The sequence below is a fragment of the Parus major genome, chromosome 1A, assembly GCF_001522545.3.
Source record: "Parus major isolate Abel chromosome 1A, Parus_major1.1, whole genome shotgun sequence".
Lineage (NCBI taxonomy): Eukaryota > Metazoa > Chordata > Aves > Passeriformes > Paridae > Parus > Parus major.
This window is the reverse complement of record NC_031773.1, coordinates 5097751-5122390: the sequence shown is the minus strand read 5'-3', so window position 1 is coordinate 5122390 and position 24640 is coordinate 5097751. Positions and strand designations below refer to the sequence as shown.

Sequence of the window (24640 nt, the reverse complement as noted above, 5' to 3'; positions counted from 1 at the left end):
CTGTAGTAATTGATTGAAATACAATTGTGTACTACACATCTTCCTCTAAGCTCACTTTTGTTTGTAAAAGAATATTCAACCGAAGTGTCCAAGGATGACTGTTTCAAGCTGAGGTTTGACATGTAACACTAGTCAACCCAATTTAACTTTTCACTAGAAGAGTATTGGCAAAAATGAGCAAGTTTTTTTATTTGCCTACAGGGTGATTCCTGTTTTATGCACTTCTATTTTCTAGCTTGAGGGGAAGCTTCCAGCACACACACGAGGTGCATCTCCCTTCCTCATTCAATGGCTTCATATTTCCACGCCATTCATTTTCTTCCCAACAGCTGATGTTGCCTTCATATTTTCCTGTTGTCAGGTTGAGTCCCTCCTCCACAGAGAGGGAGGGTGCTTGGCTTCTTTCCAAGAAGGGACTCAGCCTAAGCTCAACTGACGCAAAGACCCACATGTTCAAAGGGCAAAATATTTGGAATTGCCTTGCCAATTTGGGGATCTCATTGATGAAGTCTCTAAAGGTGTTGAGGAGGATTTTGATCCAAGAGTAACTATTCTACAGAATGAATCTCATTAGGAGTATCCCATCAAAATACAGCCCCTTTTGGAGTGGTGCACACAACAAAGTAGTGGGAGAATTTGACTGGGAGGTGTTATGCCTTTATTTTACAGTCTTCAGAAGTTGAGCTGTGTAAAATTAATTTTGCTAGATGGAAAAAGATATTAAAACACATGGAAAATATAGGTAAAACACAGTATTACCAATAAACATTTCCTTTTTACTTGGAATCAAACCCAGTAAAACATATAGGTCTGAATTAATGGAGCAGTGCACGGCAGACAAATTACTACAGGTATTATTCCAGAGACTCAAAGTGGCAGTTTTTTCACAATATACTGTCAGACTGCATAGACTGTATAACAGCAGCTTTCTAGTAAAGATAATTTCATTTTTCTCATCTCATTGGCAGATTCTCAACTAAAACTGTATACCCAGGGTCTAAAAATGCATTGCACTGAAAAGAAAACACATTGATTATAAAAGAAGCTCAACCAAATTCAAACGTGATGTTTGGAAAGACAATAGCTTTGCAATGCTGATATCATTACTTGTATACTATACAGGAAACAGTTAGTGACATTTTCATGCACTGGCTTGAATTTTATCTTCTCCTCCTCCTTGTCCTCTGTCCACCCTCCCACCCTGGTCTCCCCCCTTGGCTTGTTACACAAAGCAGCTCAACGACATGACGCAATAATGATTGTTTAGCACCCAGCATGCTTTGGGAGACTAGAGCATTGCAAAGGAAAATCACTGAGAGAAAAAAAGAAATAAAAATTGAAAGGTCCTGGTGGAAAAAGAAATTAAAAAAAAAGAAAAAAAAAGAAACAAGTGCACATAACATCAATGCCACCTCTGAGAAAAATCATCACTACACGAAGATACAGTATACATAATACAGTATAACATGCACTCTCCAATGATAAGCTAGAAGATCCAGAGTAAGTAAAGATTTCATACTTGTGCGGTTTTTTGTGCAAAATTCTGAAAGACCATGACAAAAATCACAGACTGAAAAAAGTTTTGAGATTGCCAGACAAGCTGTGGCATTCAATAACCACTCCAATGACCAGATCATTAGCCAACAGCTAAAGTCACATTAAGTGAACCAGTTCAAAGTTTCGAGTTGCTCATCATGATAAAATACAAGGCCATAGAGCCAGTTTGGAAGGGAATGACGGGTGTTGCTTGTGAGGGGCCAGCCACGATGGTGCTCTGCAGGAAGTGCCAAACTCTGATATGCTCTGTCATCATTAGCAGTTTTATTAGCTATGTGAAGAAGGCAAAATAATGTTAACTTAAAAAGAGATTCTATGTGCAGAAAAACACATGTACTAGTAACTCAGCGTAGACATGTTAAATCTCTTGAGCTCTTTCTCAGAGCAGTGCAAACCACAACACTTAGAAATCTATTTAAAAGAAACAAAGATTTTTCTTTGGGGGGAATGTGTGTTAAAAATAGAGGTAATTTACTCATCAGAGATATTCTGAATACAACTGAGGAGTGGTATTCACAGCTTTTTTATTTTCTGCTGAATGCCACTGAAAACAGGATTGAGAGCCGTGTTTGGATACCACACAGCAGCCTTATTGTGCTCTTTCGGGTGATTGAGAAAAATAAAGCTTCACAAAGACAGGTAGAGTGAGCTGGTAAAAAATTTAAATCTGTGATTGTCATGTGTCTGATCTGATCCAGGAGAGCATGGCTTTACCATTCGCAATCATTTGCACAAAGAAAACAAAGAAAGGGCAAATGATACAGTACTGTACCTCCATGGTCTGAGACTGGTGCATGGCTTTGATTGCATTCTGTGCCATTGCCCTTGTAGAAAATGTGACAAACGCACAGCCTGTGGGAACAAGGGGACAGGGAGCAGGAAAGACAAAAAACAACAAGACAAAAGGGTTGGACGCTTGTTAAACCAACACAGTCTACGAGAACGGCCACAAGACGACACTGTTCTCAGTAGTACATAAAAATAAACAACTTCTCTAGTTTATTTATTGACAGTGCTGACTTGCTAATCTGACCATAGATGAAAGAAAAAAAATTAGGTGGGGATGGGTGACAAGAATGGTTTTTATTTAATTTTTTTGTTTGTTTTGCTTTTTTTTTTTTTTTTTCTGTTTTGTTACTGATTTTGTGCTTTAGCCACAGGGTTTGAAATAAATAAGGCTTTTCTGTAGCCTTTGCATTGCATAGTTAAATCTATTCAGACCATGCATTAACAATTGCTTGCTCTGGCTTTTGTGTAGGTAAACTGTGGATAGTGAATAAATGTCGGCATCACTGACAGCTAAACTGAGAATTTAATAAAGGGGTCCATAACATCACAAATTACTGTGATGCACTAAGAGGATCATACAAATAAGAATGAGAAAAATTCTAATGTGTATCCTGTGACTATTTGTGAAAAGACTCAGACAAAATTCAGTAATGTATGTGGAATCTCAACATTTAAGAAAATAACATTTTAAAAATAAAAATCCTACGGTATTTGTTTCTCTGAGTTCTAGGTACAAGTATAATTCATTGATCTGTGAAAGATACTGTCAGCTTGAACAATTCTGAAGCTATGTGCATGAATATCTGAAAAAAATCACTCTTTTTTCCCTTCTTCAGCCTTTAAAATCATAATGAAAAGCCAGTAGGCTAATGCCTGGGCTATTTTTCTACCCTTTTACTATTGTCAGCCATACCTACACTGGGCATGGTGCAGGTCAACGTTTTCAGTGCATGACTCACTGCCCTTTTGGCTAATAAAAACATTGCCTCCTGAGATTTACATTTTATTCTTCATGCACCCTTGGGCATCTTAAAGAAAAAGACTGTGAAATTAATGCAGATTCAGGCTGATTTTGTAATAATACCATGGCACACTAAAAGCTTAGCTAAAGCAACACAGACTTATTTCACTTGTGATCTCTAATGACTTTAAAAGTGCATTGATTTTCAGCTCCCTTAGCCTTGCACAGTTTGAACTTAGGTTTCAGAGAATAATTTAGTGTTCCACTCAATTTCCTCAAAACATTATTATTATTACTACTTAAAAGATTTCCAAATGAAGCAGATCTAAGCACTGAGAGGCTAAAGCATATTGTCATTTTAGAGCTAATGCATGAAAGCTACATTCTGGCATCAAAAATACAATATTGTTGCCCCTGTGGCCAATGGGCAAAATAAACCATTTTGCAATCCAGCAAGCAACAGATTGTTTGGTTTATGCAAATCAATTTGAGGCACAGAATACCTTTTCTTTTGAGCTCTTTGTGTACCTGGTAAGATTATCAAGTCAAGACTGTATTCACATTTTAATCAAACAACAGTAAGAGAAAGCAATGCCTGATCATTACCCAAAAGCACTACATCTAGTCATGAAAATAAAGTCAATGCATTTTTGCATCATGCGGTATTTTTTTTCTCTTTAATGTAAAGGCCCTTGACTCAAGAAAACCTAAGCTGGCTTATGCAACTCTGGCTGATAGATGAGCATCATAAAATCAGAAATCAGAATTCTTTTACCCAAACTTCACCACAGTGTTGTGACTCTGTATTTCTTAGGTAACAAAACAGCTGATGATGTCTGACTACTGTTTAGACACACTACATAATGCTGTACTAGTCTTGTTCGGCAACAAATTTCTGTCAAAGAATATGATATAACAAACCAGCTTTCTGTACAGCAATCTAGACAAAATGTGCAGTAGAACTGTAAATAATCTACAGTACTTCTCCTAGATTCCATATTGCTGCACTAAAATTAAAGAGGCCCAAATTTACCAATAATCAATCTCAAAGTAATCTCTCTTATTACCATTTCTGTTATTAGCATTATTCTTTTCTTGTCTTGCAAATTCAGTGGGGGATCAGCAAAAGTAGAGATATACTGGAGGGCAGGCAAGGAACCCCATACAGAGCCTTGAATAATATTGTTGATAATGGTCAAGAAACTGCTTCATTCACTTCTTTGGCTCTCACTATCCAGGAGTGTGTACTATAGTGACAATTACTGAATGGAGGTTTCAAATGCATGAGAAGCATGTAAAATGTCAACAAAAATCAGTAAGACACAGTTTATGCATTTATCACAATTTCTCCCCAGCAGTTCTGTTGTAACTTAGTGAGAGATGTTGCAATTAGCAGGTCTCAAAAGAAATGTGAATCAGCAGAGAAATACAGCTACATTCCTCCCAAGATAAAGCAGACTCCCCCTTCCCTCCCTTAAGCTTTCTCTCTTTTTAACCACAGGGTTCAGCTGTTGGGTACTTCCAGCACCCAACACCACTGCAAAGCCTTCCTCCTCACTCCTCAGCCCAAAACCATTTGCATGGGTCTCGTTGCCTTTGTCCTGGAGCAAAAAGACCTTTGTAGCAAATCTCTGTACCAATTTGAAAGAAACTTGTTCTTTGGGCAAGGGGAATGCCTGATGAATGAGGTTATGCAGCTTGAATATGAGCATTTGGAAGCAGCATTCCACAGAGAGGATGGGGCTGCATTTTAATTAGGGTTTGCCAGCCAGAGGCTACAAGGTTAAGTCCCCTTGTTATCTCCATTCAGCAGGCCATTTCCCACCGATGGACAGTGGCCATTCCCCCAGTAAATTCCCAATTTACTTCAATAACATGGCAAAAATTCAGTAGAAAATGTTATTTCTAAATTATTTGAAACCCCAGACTTTAAGAGGTTGCCATTAAGTGCCCCAATTAAACATTTGCTAATTTAACCATCCTTCCAGACATTGCCATGTGTATTCACATTCAAGGGTTATTTTTTTCAGCTACCAAACCTGGCCACTCACACACAACATTTGTATATTTATTATGCGTGCACATATATTTAATTATGCGTGGAATATGGGATCCTATATATTTGATTATATGTGAACTATGGAGTCCTTTCCTTCATGACCAGACTGCCACGCCAGAGGGGAGCTAAGCCGATGTCATAGGATTTGGTCTGTTTAACTCAATCACTTTGCATTTATAATTTAGATGTTCAGAAAAGCTGTTCTTCTGTAATGCTGGTATTTAGTGCCATGCTCAATGGCAGGACCTTGGTTTTTGTCTATGGGACACATATGCACTCGAGGAGGATGGTTTAGTTGGGCACCTAGAATTTAATCAGAAGTTGCTGTCCAAGGACACTGGATTTCAATTCTTTATGTTTCTGAAGGGTTGGGGAAACCCTTTCCAGCACACTCTCATTCCCTGTGTCACATGAGTGCAGGTGGTCTTTTGGGAATGCACCGTCAGCTTTAGGACCGTAAATCACAATTATAAGAGGACAGGACTAATCAGATTTCATGCCTCGCAGTGCAAGGAAACAAGAAAGATTTTTGTGGCCTCTTACCTCATCCTATGAAACATGGCATTGATTGGCATGCCATAGACCGAGGTCCTCCACACCCATAGCTACAAGCAAACTATTTCTGTTCTACCCCACCAAGTCCTGATATTCAATTATTCCCTTCTTACTGCAGTTGTGTAGTATTCTGGGAGGGAAAATATGGAGAGGGGGATATTTCTATAGCTAATACCTTGAAATAACTTCATTTTATATAACCAGCAACCTAGCTACACAAAAATTAGAATGTTTTGTACAAACAGCCAACCTGCAAGACAACTCACACTTATTTATCAGCTCTGGTTTCAAAATGTCAGGGATCACTGACAGAAAGAAGGAGGGAGAAAGAAGATCTAAGAATTTTAGCTGCTTCTCCAAGGCTGCCTTCTTACCCCCTACAGCAGATAAATGAGTGACTGGGGAAAGGCTGCTGGAAGTAATTTCCTTCTGCAGGCAGAACTGGAGTAAGGTACCCAGCACTGGCATGGGAGAAATTTTGGAGCACATTATCACATCTGCCACATTGGCTGAGAGAACATCTAAACTCACAGGGTTGCCCCTGCCCCCTCTCCCACTACAATCTGTGAAATTTGATAGGCCACCTCCTTAAACCTGGCCATCCCAAACCTAGGGCTTGCTGCTTGAGTGACTGAATACTTGAACTATTTAAAAAAGCTCAGCTCTGCCCCATTTCAGCTCCTGCTTAATGTGATTCTTCTCATCTCAGGCTTTCCTAGACTGTTGAGAAACATTCAGTCAGCAGTTCTTGCACAGCCTAACACAACATCAACACCTACGAGCTACAAGTGAAGTAGAACATTTTTAGGTATGTTGCGTCAGGTAAGGTTCATACCTACACAAGAAACCTCCCTCATGAAACCAGCATGGTCTACCAGAGGTATGCAAGTGAAGCCAAAGGGAGATGCAAAATGCAGAGACATTGTCTGGAAGTCTGAAAACATGGTTTTAACACAGAAGAAGACTTCAGGGATTTTCAAAGTCACCCAAGCAATTGCAGTGCTGTGAGTGGTGGCTGCACAGCTGGTAATGTAATAGTTGCACCACAGCTTCCCAGAGCACTGTAAACAAGTTTTTCTTCAATTTCTGTGAAGAAACAAAAGTGAAAAGCTGCCAAATACTCCTGCAAGGAGTAGTTGGGATCCTCTGAGATGAAAGCTTCTATTTAAAGAAAAGATAAGGCTTGAATAAAAAGCTATGGAAATTGAAGTGTGATAAAAATAAGCTCTAGTTTGGTTAAAATGTTTCTAGCTGAGATTGCAAAGTAGACTTTTCCTTTTTCTTTCCTGTGCTAATACAGCCCAGTCTGAAGGAAGGAACATCCTGGAAAACAGCCTTCTAATGAAGACATCACACAAAAATCTGTCTTGTTGGCTAAAATACATTTCATCTACAAACTAAATTGTACATCAAATTGTTTCCTGTAGTGATATTTGGTTGTTAAGTATTATCTAACACACACAATGACAGGTCTGAGACCAAGTGCAACAATCCAGTCTAAAGAAAATAATTTGAAAAATCCACAGCGAAGCTCTTCAGTTTATGCATATCAGGCACATAAAGGTAACAAAAGGCACATCCTGTAACCATGTCTCAGCTCTTCAGCTCTGCTGACTTGACTATTGACTGGATGACAGTTGTAGATTTTGAATTCCCTGAAGTTCATGGTTCCCTTGAAGCATTTCTAATTGGACATTCAATTACCCACCCTGCAAAGTACAGACTTCAGTAAGTAGAATTTACACAAACCCAGAATTAAATGGGTACCAAAGACCATATTCTCTAACTGTGCCTCGATGATCCTCTTGTTGGAATAAAGCCTCTTGCAAATTATTTCATTTCAGGATTGCCTCTTGGGAGGTATTGCTGCAAAATTGCAGTAATGGAAATCTGAGATGTAGTTACTGGCCAAAGGCCAGCAGAGACATTGGTCAGTTGGATGTGTTTCTTCCCTCCCAGCTGCAAAAGAGTTTCAGCAAAGGAAAACAAAATTAAATGTGCCATAATAATTGGAAAAAATGAAAATGTTACCATATTGCAGCAAAAGGAATAAGGCATAGAAGTGCTTCTGAAGAGCTATTGCAAACACAGTGCTTCCACTCTCCTTGCTTCCCATCACTGACTGATACACAATTCAGAAGGTGACCCCTAATCTAGGGTGTTCCCACAGCTGGCACTTTGTGTTACTTTAGCTCAGAAAGGAGCAGTAAATATCCAGAAGAAAGAAAACCCCAGCATAAAAGTCTCCTCACCTATCCTCCCCTGCAATTAATTGTGATGCAAATATTAATTTTCTTTTACTAATTCATAAAGAAAACCCTTGAATCTGAAAGTTCTGAATGGATTTTCAAGAAATTAAATTGCCTCACCATGGTGTAACTCGCTATTCCATTTCTAACTTGCTCTTAAAGCAAAGAAAGAATGGGAAAAACAATTGTTGTAATCAATGTCTGCAGAAATTGTTCACTTGTCCCATGTGTCTGGTGATGTTTTGTTAAAAAATCATACAATTAGGAGCCTAGAAGATGTAGAAAAATGCATTTTGAGCTTTTGCACAGTTTTCATGGTATATCCAACTCTCTCTACATGTTATTAGCAGTTTTTTTCAGTGCATGCTATTAACCCAGTTGACTTCTTTCTGGTATCTGACATATAAATCTGCACTTAGCAATACAGCAGAATAATTTGCTATGTGGTGCTTCTGTGATAAGGATAAGAGGATTTTTTTATCATCATTACAGATGGTAATAATTCCTAGAGTGATACAGAGATATTGATCCACTGATCTAAAAAAAATCATTTAACAAAGGCAGAGGAGCATTGCTACCCTTATTTTAATCAACAGGATAACAGAGATGATGAGCCACCAACTCACCAATGGTCAATACAGCACATCAGTGGCACAGCTACACAGCTGCAAATCAAACTTGGGTATTTCTGGCTATTTTTACACACTCCAGCTCTTATTGCCTGGCTGGCTGTGTTGGCATCTGTGGTCATGTAGACATTACATAGTGCTGGGAGTCGGGAGGTCTGAAAGTTTCCTTAAGCCGTTTACAATAAGTGATTTAAAATCTTAATCATCTGAGGCAGTTCACTTCTACTTTTTTGATGATAATGAAGCTTAGCACATGATATCACAATCATGAATTTTTGTAAAGCATACTTAGGTCTTCAGAAAAAGTGATGGATTAAACAACCCTGCAGGCTGAATCCTTCTCTCTGAATAATGAATATCGTACAGGCAGTGGCAAGCTTCTTTAGATAGTCCCATGTACCCTGCTCAAGAGGCGGCCAGCCTCCATGGCTGCTGGATTCTTTATCTCTACAGCCAACAGAGTATTTTTATTTTTTAATACCTTTCACAGCTAGGAATTACTCGCTGCCAGACATCTAATTTCACAGGGACTATCCCAGAGCCTTTGGAAGGCGATGCCTTTTGGCTGCTGCCTCTTCTTGCAGCTGATCGAAATATACCAAGTTACAGGTATAAACAATGGTTGTTTCTTAGATGCAGGACTATGTAACAATGGGGGAAAACATGACTCAAGCTAAAAAAAAAATAAATCTCAGTTTCCTTAAAATACACTGCTCCACCACTGGAGCTCTGTATCATTACTTTAGTCTCATTTTAGAGCTGAGTTTCAAACAACTGACAACAGGAATTTGGAGTGGAAGAGGTGATGGTCCATTACCAGTGGTGACAGCAATGGGTGTGACTTTAGTAAAGTTCTGTCAACTCTTAGTTAGGAGCTGCAATAGAAACAGCGAGTTCCATCTCTCTCCCCCTCTCCCTTTATCTCAGCACTTATATCACACTCATCACAAAGTGTTACCTTTTCCCTTGATGCCACAGGAGAAGAGTCCTCCTTGCTACTGGAGCCCATGTGGTACAATACAACCCTAAATCCTGCTATGAGTTGACAGCAGACTGTTACCCTCCCAGTGGTAAAGTTGCTGGTGTAGTATAGACATGGCCTAAAATCAAAGTCAACTGAAACCTTTTTAGTCTTTACTAAGTAAAAAAACCCAAACCCAGTCCAAACCAAAACTGTTCTACTGCGCAGTGTAACCTGGAGCTATTCCTTGCAACTATCTGCTGGTAATACAGATTATTTGCCTGAACCCTTTAAGAAAGCTCGAAAGATGGCATAAATACCAAGGAAGATACTGTTCAAGCTTTTTTCATCTGAGATACCATGAGGGGTACTTGTTATGCAATTGAAAAGGGATACCAAACAGAGTTTACTGGACCACATTTCCATCTCACTGCTGTGAGCACTGAACTGAGCTCCCAAAGGCTCTGGCATGGTCAGTGTTTTCCTCAGACACTGACTATTTTTCATTCACCCCTCTGTGTCTAGGAGGGAAGCACATCTGGACGGGTACTGAGAAAACAAATAATGTTTGTGGCAAAGGGAATTAACATCTTGGAAATGGTAACATGAATTAAAACTGATTAAGGATTGGAACTCTTTACAAAGATTTAACAGTATAAATTCTCCCTCCAGAAACAGTTTTTCACCTTGTGCTTTTTCAGTCAAGCTCCCTCCTCTGCAGATGTCCCTCAGCACTTTTCATTTCAACTGCAATACCAACCATTTTCCCAACACTTTGCCTTCTCTCATGGAGTGGTGGTTTTGTGAAGCTGATAAAAATCTGCCTGAAAACCTGGTTGGCGCAGCTGAACCCATTTTGAAGTGTGAACATGGGTGTGTAGAAAGCAATTCAAGTTTAACAAGGCATGAGGCATGAGGGCATGATAGAATATCAGTCGTGATTGTGACCGAAATGAACCCGAGTGGCACAGAGGATGCAGCTCTGCTGTGGTTACTGGTGTGTGACCTACCTGGACTGAGATCTTCTGTCTCCAGCAGGAGAAAACAGCACATTAACTCTACAGCTGTGCTGGCCAGCACACAACACTGCCCTGCCTGATACACTGGAGATGTGGCTTGGGAATCTCAGCTCCTGATTGTCGTGAGATTGCTGTTCACAGCAGAACAAAACTACCCCACCAATCTCACTTACTCTGTTGGATTTCATAATTAGCTTTTCTATGCTCCTACTATACCCAGTCTGTTGAATTAAAGCAAGTGTGCAGGGGGATTTTTATGGATGCCAGGAAAGATCCATTTCTTTGTTGGGTGATGCTGACAAGTCAATTAAATCTTTTTTTGGGGCTCAAAACATCTGATGTGCAGATCTTGTTATTTCAGCAGTTAATTAGCTCCTTTCCCACTTGTGTCTTCCATCATCCCTTCCTTGTGCTGCTCACACAATGAAATCAGTGAAAATCAGAAATACTTATTTTGCCTCAGTGTTGGGTCTAGAAAGATAATGGCAGCACTCAACTCTATCAGTAAACATTCCTTACTGAGCTGAAGGAGCCAGCTTTAGACCTGTGCCCTAATCTTCCCCAAGGCAAAAGACATCATCATCAGGCTCTCATTGCCTGAAGGGACTGCTGCATCCCCAGCCCCCAAAATTTGAGGATCACAAAGCATAAATCTAAGGGCATAATTTTCTTGGGCTCCCTATTTATAATCAAAGTGTTTTTTCAAAAAGCCCTTATTGTTCAGAAGTAGTACGTGCTTTCAAGCAGTGCCATGATATATAGGAATACCTGCACGTCCTTTGCTGAAATTTATAGGTGTTTTATAGAAACTGGACCACCCACAAAACAAAAAAATTCCATGCACAAATTGTTGCACAAAATTTGTGGATGCTATTGCCTACAAGAAACAAGTAGATCCAAGAGTAAAGAAAAGAAAATCCAAATCTATACCCACATCTATGCAAAGTGGGTGCTATTACCTTTTTCTGTGCGTTTTGAAAATGTAATAAAATGCATAAACTGTGTTCTTTCTATGTATTTGTTTCTCTGTAGATGTGATATTTTTCACAGCTCCACAATTAAAATTATTTTACTCCCTGTGCCATTAAATGGCTGTGGCAGGTACAACAGCATAATCCTGCACTGAGAGATGGGACTATCCCTATTTCCTTTTCCACTCACCAAGTCCTGGCACTGATGTTTTGAGAAGGTTCATGCTCTGAGAATAAATTCAGGTCCATATACCATGGAATTAATATGCAGTCTTTGTCATCAATATACATTTATTTTTGTTTTCAATTGCTTTTCAGAAGGCCTTTCCCTAAAAGCTACTTTTGCACTCAAAAGGGATCACTGGCTATTGAAATCTGTGCAGCATTTAATTTCCAAGTTCAGGTTGGCCACTTGACCACTCTTGATGGTGATGCTTAACACCTCTGCCCTGGATTTTGGGATGTGGTAGAGGCACAAGATTTAAAACTCTTTTTACAAACTTTAGTCCAGGCAAAGCTCTCAGGTAACCTCTTTGTTTCTCAATTACAGCAGACCTATGTTTTGCATATAGTTAAAGAAAACACAGGAATGGAGGAGATTCCTACGAGGGCCAGTTCCCATCACCCCTCATGCCTTCAAGCAGTCATTTACAGTCCTGTCCTTTTATTTTTTTATTTATTTATTGGCCTTGTGCTACAAAGCAGAAATGGGGTCAGGGGAGCAACTTTGATTTTGTGAGAGCAGAAAACTGAGGGTGTTTTCTCAGGGTGCAAAGGAACCTTTCCAGCTGACAAACAGGGTGATAACACAAGTTAATATGTTGGCACCGAGACCTTTCTGACACTGGAAATAAAAGGTGATAATTTCAGTCACTGTGAAAAGTTCATGTGGATGCCTTCATCACGTGGGACGTATTACAGCGTAACCTCTCGCTGCAGACAGTAGCTCTGCCTACCTTGGCTGTGACATAAAGCTCCCAATTAGCACTTAAGGAAAGAGACTTTACAGACTGCACACTCACCTCGGCTCAGCCCATCTGGTCCCCGAAGGATTCGGCATTCTTCTATCTGGCCAAACGGAGAAAACATCACCCTGATATCATTCTCATTACACTTCTTCGAAACCATTCCTATGAACAATTTTCTGTCTTCCACAGCTAGAAGATAAAAATAATGAATGAGCAAAGGCCATTTCATCTTTTTCCTGTGATCAATGCTTCATTACCACATCAAACCAAGCTCCAGTCATGTGAGTCTGGCTCTGTAACTGAAGACAAGTCCTAAGGCAAACACTTTATACTTACAACCTCCCTTCCCCCTTTCTCCCCCACCCTAAATATCTACTTTTTTTTTTCTCTCTCTCTCCTTTTTCTAGTGGCGCTTGCTGTTTATATAACATTAATTGGCTGTCTTAGTCACTCTGCATACACCTCCCCTTCACAGCTTTTAAAAGGAAAGTATCTTGTGTTAGAGACGCTTTTAAAGATATCGTTTGCATAGATTCTAATTCAGATAAATTCCCTCAACCCCCTCGTGTGTGAAAGACATCATGATGGGGTGAGGGTGAAGAAGAGATTGTGCACGTAATGATACAAGCTAATGAAAAATATTCCTGAGAAATGTTTTGAGAGCAGCTCCTGTCTGAGCTTTCAATTTCAGCCAACTTAATGCATGGCACTGAAAAGGCAGATATGCAATGACTGCTCTGGAGAAAGAAGGCATTAAATTTTTCTTCTTTTTTTTTTCTTTTTTTTTTCAGTGTCACAGCCCTCTTCCCTTCAGGAAGACACAAGACATATTTCAGGACACCACTTGAACACCCTTTGATGCGTAATGATGCTGAGTTTGCAAAAAAAACCCCATGGAAAATGTGCTTTACCTGAATTATTGGTAGAATATTTCCTGCTTGCACTGTCACAGACACAACCTGGACTGCTGCAGCAGGATGCACACAGTCCTATTAATCAAACTCAAATCTGGGGACTCTTGTCAAAAATGAAAGAGGTCATCAAAACTTAATGCACTCTGGAAAAACTTAAAAATGTTAACGCACCCACCCATCTATATTAAACCAAAAATCTAAGTGCTTATTATACAGTACATACACCAGTGCTTTCTTCTTCTCTGGAAATGGCATGTAAATCCAATTCCCTGTTAATGAGCAGACTGTCAGGGTTTGTGGGGAAGCAAAGAGGGAAGGAAAGCTTTTCTCCAGAGAGTCTGCACTGCACTTACTTATTTCTATTATTGTGCAAATTATTTTTGTAATGAAGTATTTTCATTTCTGGGCTTACAAAAAAAAATAATGAATCCTCCCTTGCTCTCTAACTCTGTCTCCTGTATTACAACGAGTTTGTCACATGGAAAAAATTGCAGCCGAAGAAGAAGGAACTGTGTCCATTTTTTCTAGGATTTTATTTGTGTTATACTTCGACACTTTCAGTGCATTTAATAATTTCAAGAATAACAAGACGAGGTTCATGTTTATTGATCACAAGAAGCGTTTGAAGTAATTTTCTCCTTAAATTGCTGACTTTAAAAAGTATTTGTAGCTTTTATACAAGCAAGCACCAAACCCATGCATTTTTCAGAACCCAAAACAGTGGCCAGCCCCTGCAATTCCAACTTCTCACTCTACAAGCTTGCAAGAAAATTGGTGTGAATTTAACACCCAGGGGAAGATGTTTTCTTCAGCAGAGATTCCTCAAGACTGAACATTTTCATTCACACTTTATATTGAGGTTCCACACGCAAGTGAACCCTCCAGAAAGGGTTAAGAAATGATGAATGCATGGGATGAGACAGTTATATACAGATCAGGAGCTGAATATGCGTGATTGCAAATAAGACCTGCAAGTTGAGATATTTATGTATACATATATATATATGTCTAATTATGAAACTTTACATATGATTCATAATATATAGCTGACCTTGATGCTGCTAATTATTATTTTAAGGGTGGAAAAGCTGAATTGCGTGGCTCACAGCTACAAGAGGAATGCAGGCAGCCACTTCTGCTGGTGGAAGGATGCCTGTAACCTGGCTGCAGACAATTCCTATATTGCCATGAGCAGCCTTTGAGGAAGTCCCCTGGCCAGCCTGTCCTCTCAACAACAGCTACAGACTATGGCCATAGTGCAGGAAAGGTTTTGAGAAAGGCACCCCGCTGGGCTGCCAGGTCTGGATTTCTCCACACCACAGACTCAGGTCAGGCTGGGTGAAGCCTTGGTGCCAAGAACATTTTCAAGCATTGTCTTCTGCTCTGTATTATCAACCTCTTATTTAGTGTCTCTGTGTCAGCTAGCACCAGCCAGTTTAAATTTGGGTTGATCTTAGGCTTGAAATAGTGTGCAGGTCTACCCTAAGGTAGGGGTAGACTAGGTCCAACCCTTTAAAAATAGCTACTTGCTGAGTTGGACAAATGCCTGCCATAGCATCCCAGAGGAGGTTCCTTGGGTCCTGCTTTGGTGCCAGGACAAAGCCTCAAACCAAAAAGATTCACATGGAAACTCAAAAGAAATGAGATGTGAACAGAAGGCTTTGTTTTAATTTTCCAAAGAGTAGCAGGCGACAAACTCCCCATTGGCCTCCTTCGGTTTTGAGAGTAAACCTATAAATATGCCATTTAACTAACATGATTTGCAGGTTTGCAGCTTGAGGGTGATTTTATAGTAAATTAAACATCCAGCTCTGTGTGTACTGTACATCTAAAAAATGCAGATTTCATGAAGAATGCTCAGAGTACAGAAAACATATTGATATGATGATGTGCTCTGCATTCAGCGCCATTAGTCAGTGCTGATCAGTGTTGAAGCTTAAGAAAATTGGTATTCTTTTTCTGGCTAGGGGCCCAGCATAAAAAACATTTAAAGTGACAATTGTCAAGATCAAAATGACATGTTTTTACTCCGTCTGATAGAACATCTGATATTATTAGGCTGAAAGAGTTTTTAACAATATATTCCCACACAGAGAAAGGAATACTTTTCCACCTCAATAAGACTGATTTTCAGGAGTTATTTCTGCATTTTTGGTCAGCCACTTCTTTCTTTCTAAAATGAATTCTTACCAGCCACACCAGCAATGTCTGAGAATCAGACAACAGAGCGCAAGAAGTGTGGGTCAAACGTATTTAGAGGTCAGCAAACTTCCCTCTGGATCTGCCAAGCCTGCAGATTTCCCTGTGTGCTGGATTTCTCCCATGGGCTGTAAAATGAGGAGCCTAGAATTAAACACACATGACCCAGCAAAACACTGAGGCTGGGATGGGTGCTGCTGCTTAGGGAAAGGATGGCAGCCTAAACCCATCTGGCCTAACTTCAGTGACCTACAGGTTTGGTCTCAGCTCAGCTGGCTGTTGGCAATGCCAAGAGATTGGTTCCTTCAAAGAGTGACAGATATCACCTCTCCCAGCCAGGTGGGATGGCCTTTGTCATGGGAGTCTCTCCCCTGCTACTGACAGTAGATTACAGCTTTTTTCACATTGACTGAGTAGATTGACAGATGCTGTTACCTTCCAGCCAACTCCCAGATCCTGGGCATCATGATAACGTCTATATGTCCTGAGCTCCAGCTGCAGGGACAGGAGGAATAAATGAGCTCTGTGGGACTGGACAAAGCTTGGGAGCTGCAAGTGCTTTGGGCAATGAGAGCAGGCAAAGAAGGCTGGAGGAAGGATAACAAACAGTGTGCAAGGGCTATCACCTGTGTGCATGTATCTCAAAAGCATTTCACTGCTGCTTGATAACTCTCTCTCCCACCCTTGGGGGAGGTTTCAACAATTCAAAATCCAGAAAAATCAAAACTTTTTTAGCATGTGTTTGACATCATTATTTCTGAACCTTGCTCATGGGCTTAGTTGAACTTTCTGACTATTTTACACTACTCTAGGGGAATGAAGTAGATACAACTGTTTGGAAGCAGCACTTAGGATGGGGGGGCTGAGTGCCCCTTCTTGATGGAGCAGAAGCAGCCAGAAGGTCACAGTAAACAAGGCCTGAAGTTCTATTTATAGGAAGGAAAGTGTGAAACCTCACAGTTTCTTGATTAACACATTACAGGGTTCACCTTTAATCCATCCCAACACATTACAAACACAGGTTGGCTGTGCTGCCAGGGCAGCTCGAGTGACGCTTCCAGTGCTGAGCCTCCTGGATTTGGGGTGGGGTTTGCCAGAATGCAGGAACACTGCATGGAGAGTTACAGACATCTGTTATAAAATGAGGTGAGTTGCTCTTGTAACCCTGTGAAGGCTAGCACTGTCATCACCAGCATGCATGCCTGGGCATCGTGTTTGAACCCACAACTCTGCCTTAGCCATCAAAGGTTATCTGAGATGAAGTCTTTCTCTGCTGGGGGGGGGAACTTTTCAAACTGAGCCTCCTGTCTTCTGACAGCACTACATCCAGCGTGCAGAATAACATCCTGAAGGGTCTAATTTTTTAGCTTTACTCTATTTGCTTCAGTAATGAGCATTTCTTTCAGGCTGTATTAGATTGCTTGCGCTAACCCAGGAGGATAAAGGAGTAGAGATTATTTTCTGAATGCTACAAAAGAATTAAACCCTGCAATAATTGTGGGAAATCTCCCTGAAGATTCAACATAACTTTTCTTTTCATTCTTCTAAACCCCCAAAATTCTGAAAGATCAAAATTATAACCCTTTATTATACATTTCTGAGGAGTCCAGTCAGAAAGAGTGCATCCTCTACCCAGAAGATGCTTTCTCTTTTGAGCAAATAGATAAATAGTTAATTTTGTGTAAATGGTGTGGAGGATTTTTTTGTTTTGGTTTTTTTACTCCCACATAGAAGGGAAGAGGTGAAATCAGACTTTTTATCCCTAGCTGTAAGCCTGTGAAAACCCCTTGCATACAATCTGTCAAAGTCACACCTGAATCCGGAGCTGCCTGCATTAATTATCAAGTTTTCTATGTGTTAGTGCTAACATATGGCATCTAATTACTACCTCCAAATCGGAAAAGTTGTGCTACTTAGAATTTCAAAATTATTTTTTTTAATTTTCCACTAATAAAATCAATGAAAATAAATTGTAAGATTGCTCAGCTACCCTCCTCCCTACTTTAATTTTTTTAAATAGAGAATCTTGTCATTTTCCCTGAGCAGTGATGTTTTGATCCATTTAAGAACATACTGTCTGCGGGATATGTACCTGAAAGTACTGACTGTGCTCAAATGCAGATCCAAGACATTCAAGCATTTGCAAATTGTGGGACGCTAATTGCCAGAGACAACTTAGAGTCAAGCAGGTGTGTGTAAGTTTTTCAGCATTAGACTGGAGGAACCCCCTTTGTTTGAATAAGGGAAAATGTCCTTAAAAGGATAAATACTGTGAGTGATGAATCTAGTAATGGCGGAGCCTTCAAAGTTGAAAACATGCTTTTTTGGGAGAAAATCCTTAAACAAAACTTTCTAGACAGGTTAAAACAACCTGCAGAAAGGTGATCAGACCAGGACACACCACAAAATTCATGATCTGCAAATCTTCAAGAGATGTTATGTTTTTCAACAGAACTTTTCAGAATCCCCTTGGGTAGACAAATTAATTAAATCTGAGGGCAACTCTTGCCCCATCAATTCTAGGGGCTAAAAGCTTGGTGGAAGAGATCAAGATTTGCTTCATATGCATGACCAGAGAAACGACTTAGACACATTGTAGGTAGGGAAGGAACCATTGGAACAGACTTCCCAGAGGAGCTGTGGATGCCCCAGCCCTGGAAATGTTCATGGCCGGGAGATGCTCTGAGCAACCTGGTCCAGGTGTGCTGGAGGTGTCCTTTCCATACCCATCTCCCAGTTTCCATGGGGTGAGCTTGGCCTCTGGTGTCAAGGGACAAGATTCCTCAGGTGATGCAGACATCTAAGAGCAGGAACAGTGATGGAAAAGGAGGAGCATTTCATCCTGGTAGTCTCTGGGTTGGATGCTCATTCAAAGCTTTTTCACAAGGGATTCAATATGGGGGGCAGGCACACAGCAAATATCGTTCTTTGAAAACTTCTGTAAGTTGATTGAGAGTACCTCTCCTTCCTTCTGATGGAACTTGAACAGGTCTATCATTCCTTCACAAGCATGTACAAGCTCAGAAGGATTGTACAGTACTCAACTTGTCCTACACATATTTTCACAACAAATTTTTGACCAAGAAAATTTCTTTAACCTGTTCGCAAACTGAGAAACACCACTCTACCCATAAAATTCACTGGTATCCTCCCATGACTCAGAAATCAAAGAGATTTGAGTATTCCTCAAAAGCTCAACCACCACGGATCATGAAAACCAAGATGCCTTGGCATGTCTTTTTTCTTTTCCCCTTTGACATTGCCAATCTGCTTGAAGAGGTACAGTTTACAGTTTGCTGTTGGCATGGATAATATACCTCCTCAGATGGATAGCCTGGAGCATACAGGAAACATGTGCCAAACCAACCTCCACATCCCCCAAGCTGCTGTTTTTTCTCTTTCTTGGTCTCCATGCTGCTCACAAACTGTCACCCACTCCATGAACCCCATGCCTACACCCTGCCTTTATGAGGGGCTGCACCATTATTACCATCATTGTGGTATTAGTTTGCCTCCTATTTTTCCAGTTGATTTAAAAAAAAAAAAAAAAGTTCACCACCCCTTGAACATGCCTATCAGAAGTTCCCACACCCTTCAGGAGTCTAAATTTAAAAAGGTGTTTAATTTGACAGTTGGAACCCCGAAAGTGACAATTTGTTTTTCCCCAAAAATACAAAGAAAGGCAAGGAAAAAAAAAAAGTGAAAAAACCCTTGTGATTTTTTATGCTTTGAATAGATGCCAGAAAATAAGAGAGTAATCCCACAGAGCAGACAGGAGTTTCATGCAGATAACCCCAGACTAACAGCCAGGAGCCAACCTACCCTGCTTTCCAAGCAGGCGCTACTTGCAGAGAGACAGAATTTGCACAATTCCCCGCACTGTTTTTTCCAATATGTTCAATCTCCTTCAGAAACACTTCAGGCAATGAACAAGTAACTCACTGGGAGTCAATTCTGACCCATTGACTCTTATTTTTCTAATTTGCCAAGGAAATTGAGGTGAAATTTGTCTTTGAAAGAAGAACCCATGGAGGCCATACTTAGTTTAGAGAGCTCAGGCCAGCGTTCCTGTGCCTAAGGGATAATTGTGCCCACTGCTAGCACTAAATACTAGGGACTGGAGTTTGGATTCCAACAACAATGTTCTCCTTGACTGCCGTGAGGCCTGAAAAGTTCAGTCCTTCTGCCCATCCAGGTGCCTTGGCCTCTATTCTGAGCACTCAAAGACAGCAAGAAATCACTGCTAAAAAATCTTTGGGAGAATGTTCTTCACCCAGAGGGTGGCTGGGCACTGGAACAGGCTCCCCAGAGCAGTGGTCAAAGCACCAGACTGACAGAGGTCAAGGAGCATTTTGACAGTGCTCTTAAGAACATGGTGGGACTTTTGGGATTGCCCTGTGCAGGGCCAGGAATTAGACTTACAGAATCCTCATGGATGGATATCCATCCTTTCCAGCTCAAAATATTCAACAATTCTATGATTCCAATCTGACAGAGAGAACAACCCCTCCCACAAATGGGTGAGGGCTCATATTTCCTGTGCTCTTGGCCACTTTTGTTTGGAAAGTTATCATAATGGGAAACCTAGCATAATGTGAAGTTTTAATTTCCTTCCAAACTTCATAATCCTTGGAGAAGCCTGAAAAAGGGATGCACTACAATTAGCAAAAAAAGAAGCCTTAAAAAAGCCTTGCGGAGAGATTTAGAGCCCAATCATAATTTACATTTGCAGGTATGTAGATCTCTAAGTGCACGGCTTCTGCCCTGATTACTAATTAATGAGGTGCAAAGATGCCTGTTGGAGGAACCAGCTCTGATTATGTGGGCCTTAAGGGAAAATGAAGCTCTTGCAATCTAAGAAGGCAGATGATATCTTTAACATATATTTTAGAAAATTACAGGAACAAATCAAGGGGCAAAATAGACACGTATATATTTTTAAAGAATCACACGCTGCCAAGTTGCACTACCATTCGATTATCTTATTTCCCTGAATATATAAACCTAGCATGTTTAATAGATTTAGCTTACCATCTATTTTGCATGTCATATACATCCACTTAGGCAGTACCCTAGTATTCCAAATGGATATTACTGTCTTTATGGCATTCATTTTTCAATCGTTTTGAAGAATAAGTATACAGAGAGCACCAAAGTGGGCTTCCCAGCTCATAATGAAGCATATGATTAAAACCTAAATTTGGCTCAGATACAGAATGGCATCCTTCTGTAAATAGGTAGTTTTGGCAAATGTTTAAGGCCAATCATGTACTTACATAGTGTGTTAACACAAGTATGCCTTTTTGTTTCTCTTATTTTCAATTTTCAGCATTAACATTTTATCTCCATCTTATCAATCTCAGGTGCTCCCACATTACCTCTGTTAGGAGAACCCAAAGGAAGGATGTATGCAGTGAGATAGGTCAGGACATACAGCAGTTACAAGGAAGACCCTTTCTGAGGACATTTCCTTCCTTCTTTAAAACAGAAGACAAAAGGGAGTTCAGAGCAGCCCAGCACCTTCCCAACATATCATGTGTAGGGAAAATGCTTATTATATTCAACACAAAAGGAGTAAAAGCAAAAACTCTTACAGTGTTTGGCTAACTTTAGTTTAGAGAAAGATGCAATTAAATAAGAATAAATTAACACATACCATTTGACTTTTCACTGTCTGCGGGTTTCATCTGAATAGGATGATGCATCTAAAAACAAAAATGAAAGAGAGTAAGGCAGGTTGGATAGTCATAAGAAATCAAGAGTGATGTTTTTAATGACGGGCTAAAAAGAGACACGTTTTAATATTAAACATGTTGAAATTATGTAAGTTCAAAATAACATTGTATTATAAGCTTATAGGAAAGAATAAAATTGTAAAGGAGTATTTTATAATGAGGAAGTTTAAAAAAAAATCATTGGGCCCATAGGACTCATATAAATCTTTAATTTGCTGTATCTAGTTTCAGAAGACCTCTAAAGTTACAGCTCTCATTAGTTTATGGCATGCTTGGTTTCTGTTTTACCAACTTTTTTTTTATCTTGCGCTCAACCACTGCCAAAACCAAGATGTAATTTTCAAGTAATTTAAGAACTAGCAAGCATTTCAAACATACTCAGAGGAGTTGAGTTTGACAAATGAACTTTGCTTGTAATTAAAAAACTGTGCTGATTCTTTCAGGACTGAAGAAGAAGAGAATTTGATTTTTAAAACAGGTTCCTATAATTGTTTAGTATCTCATCTTCTTATTTTAGAATACATTACACATTCATTCATAAAGCTTCCACCACAATGGAATGTTACACCACGTGTAACAGTTCTGGTTTCCATAAAATCTCCAAATCCTGCTTCCTTTTCAACCTCTTCCTCCATTCATGTCCCTCTTACTGCAAAGGAAACCAACACCTGTATGCAGCATTCTGTGCTGAACATCCCATCTTAGCACACTCTGGTGTGTCCTCAGCTTCCTCTACTCAACAATACTGCTCCCATGCTGAATTGTTGACAGCTGCAATAAAATTTCTACAAATGGTGTTTTTGTTCTTTCAGGAATTATAACACCACAGCAGTTGAGCTCCTCATGATCAGTTTTCCACAGGACATTGGTGATATCCAGCCCTATGGTCACTGTGGTGTGTTAAGGGAAATTTTATTACAGCCCCTCAAAAGCTTCCAGAACTGACCTCACATTGAGATTCAGTGTGGGAGATGTTTAAGCTTGCAAAAGAAAACCCCATTTTTATTTTCTTTCTTGGGCTCTACACAGTTACTGGGATTTGACTGCACAAACCTTCCAGCAGCAGCAGGGCCACTGCATTTTCTCTCCTCAGCAATTCCTTACCAATTCACGTGAACAGGTGAAAAAATGTATGCTCTTTTTACTTTTGTATCATTTTTCAGTGCAGCGCAGCTGCGTATTGCCTGAAAATGTCAGAGGCAATTCCATTTTTTTAATAAAAGACTGTTATGACAAACTCTGGGAAACAAAAACAGCTGAGCAGGGGAGAACATCCATGCCCTCATATCAAGTATGCTTTCAAAGCTGTACAGAAACCCACATCTGCATTGCTTTTGGTGAAGTAACTTAACCACCAGGGAAAAAGTTGCTGGATTCTTTAGAAAATATAAAATATTGCTGTGAATATTTCTGTTAGATTTACTCAAAGTCCAGAATGTTCCCTGGCCTTGCAAATCAATGTCTTTCCTGTGCTGCTTGCACAACTCCCCACTGTGTCCTAGGGAAAGGCAAAGCCACAAGGTAGATGTGGTTGTTGGGATGCATAAATTTTCTTCAGTTTTAAGAATTCTGCTCTCTTTGAATTATTTGTTTCCTAAATGGACTTTAATACCCAGCATTTGTCTGCCACCACTCTTATTAGATCAGTTTTATAGAAAAAAGGGAACTTTGATAGTTCTGTCTCCTTTATTGCTTAAGATTTTTCCTGACATCAACAATACACTGGATACTGCAGGAGACTTAAAATTCATGGGAATGTGAGGCAGCATGTCCACTCAGCAACCAGAAACAGAAGGAAGAAAAAAGGGTGTAACTTGCTCCACAAGGCTTTTGCAGGTTACTGATGTCTCTGAGGAGCAATGGAGTGGTGAGAAAATAGAGGAAAGAAAGGCAAGTATTAAAAATTTAGGAATATGTAAGAATATTAGAGAAAAACCCAGCTCAATTTCAGGACTTCTGAATAAAAGCTGTTATAACAACGTTAAAAACCTCTCACTTTTCAAACTTCCTGAGCCAGAGAAGCCAACTTTAGACCAAATTCACATGAAGAAGCTATTTTTGCAGCCCATGGTCACACCAGAAAGATCAGGGTTACCTGACAAACACATTTGCTGCATATCCAAAGTCATCCTCTTCAGTCACACATCATTACCCCAAGTTCATTAACTCAGTAATCTGGTACATTCACGAAGCAAGCTGCAAGATTTAACATGATGCTTCAAATGGGTTTTGACTTGATTTCAAAAGCTCCTGCTAAAAACTCATGGTCCAAATTCTCTTCACACCATCAAGCTGAATTTGGGAGTGATGCCATTGTGCTTAAAATTATATTGGTGCAAAACTAATAGAAGATCCAGCTCAGGCCTGGAGAGTTTAAACTGCAGAACACCCCCAGAAAAATAGATGTGATACACAAACCTGGCTTCAGCAAAGAAGAAAGTGGAAAAATACCTTACTGACAGTTTCCTAACATGAGAGGGCTCATGTTGAAGCTTGTTTAACCCTGACCATCACCAATTGATACGTTAACAACCTTTAACACTAGATTCAATAAAACATGCCATTTATAACCTGAAATGGGTTTTACAGAGTCACTGGTTCGCATCTCATTATTAAACTCATTGCTGACCTCTAGAGACAACTGCCGTGACAATACATATTATAAGCTCTCCACCCATAAAATATTTAAAGGTAGGTGTAAAAAAGAAAAGAAAAGAAAAGAATGACTCTCAAAGAAGTGTGTAGTGAATAAGAAAATTAAAGGGGCAGAGACAAAAGCTAAATAGGTACTATTCTTTCACTCTACAATGAGCAAAAGAGAAAATAATCTGTATGTTTTGTATCTTTCTTGTATAACTGCAGGCTATAAAACAATAAAATAGCTGTGCTTTCCCAGGCCCTCCAAAAGATTATAGATGATATAAAACTGTTTCAAATTAGATGCCACTCACTAGAATCATGTCATCTACTGAAATGAAGGATTTCCCGTCTTATCAGAAAGCTGTTATTGTAGCTATACATCACTTATGGATCTCAAGGTAAGTGATTTCTCAGTATGTCATGTTGTCACACAG

At 39.8% G+C, this 24640-nt stretch overlaps 1 protein-coding gene across 11 annotated transcripts in view; it reads right to left on the bottom strand.

Moving 5' to 3' along the window:
- The window catches only part of CELF2 (CUGBP Elav-like family member 2), a 545877-nt gene that overhangs the window by 57333 nt on the left and 463904 nt on the right, over window positions 1-24640 (bottom strand). For all 11 annotated transcript variants that reach the window (XM_015627339.3, XM_015627335.3, XM_015627333.2 and 8 more), the window contains 3 exons: window positions 21488-21536; window positions 12773-12907; window positions 2330-2409 (listed from right to left, as the gene is read on the bottom strand). In XM_015627339.3, the coding sequence (XP_015482825.1) occupies window positions 2330-2409; window positions 12773-12907; window positions 21488-21536 (264 nt within the window). The remainder of the gene's footprint in view (window positions 1-2329; window positions 2410-12772; window positions 12908-21487; window positions 21537-24640) is intronic.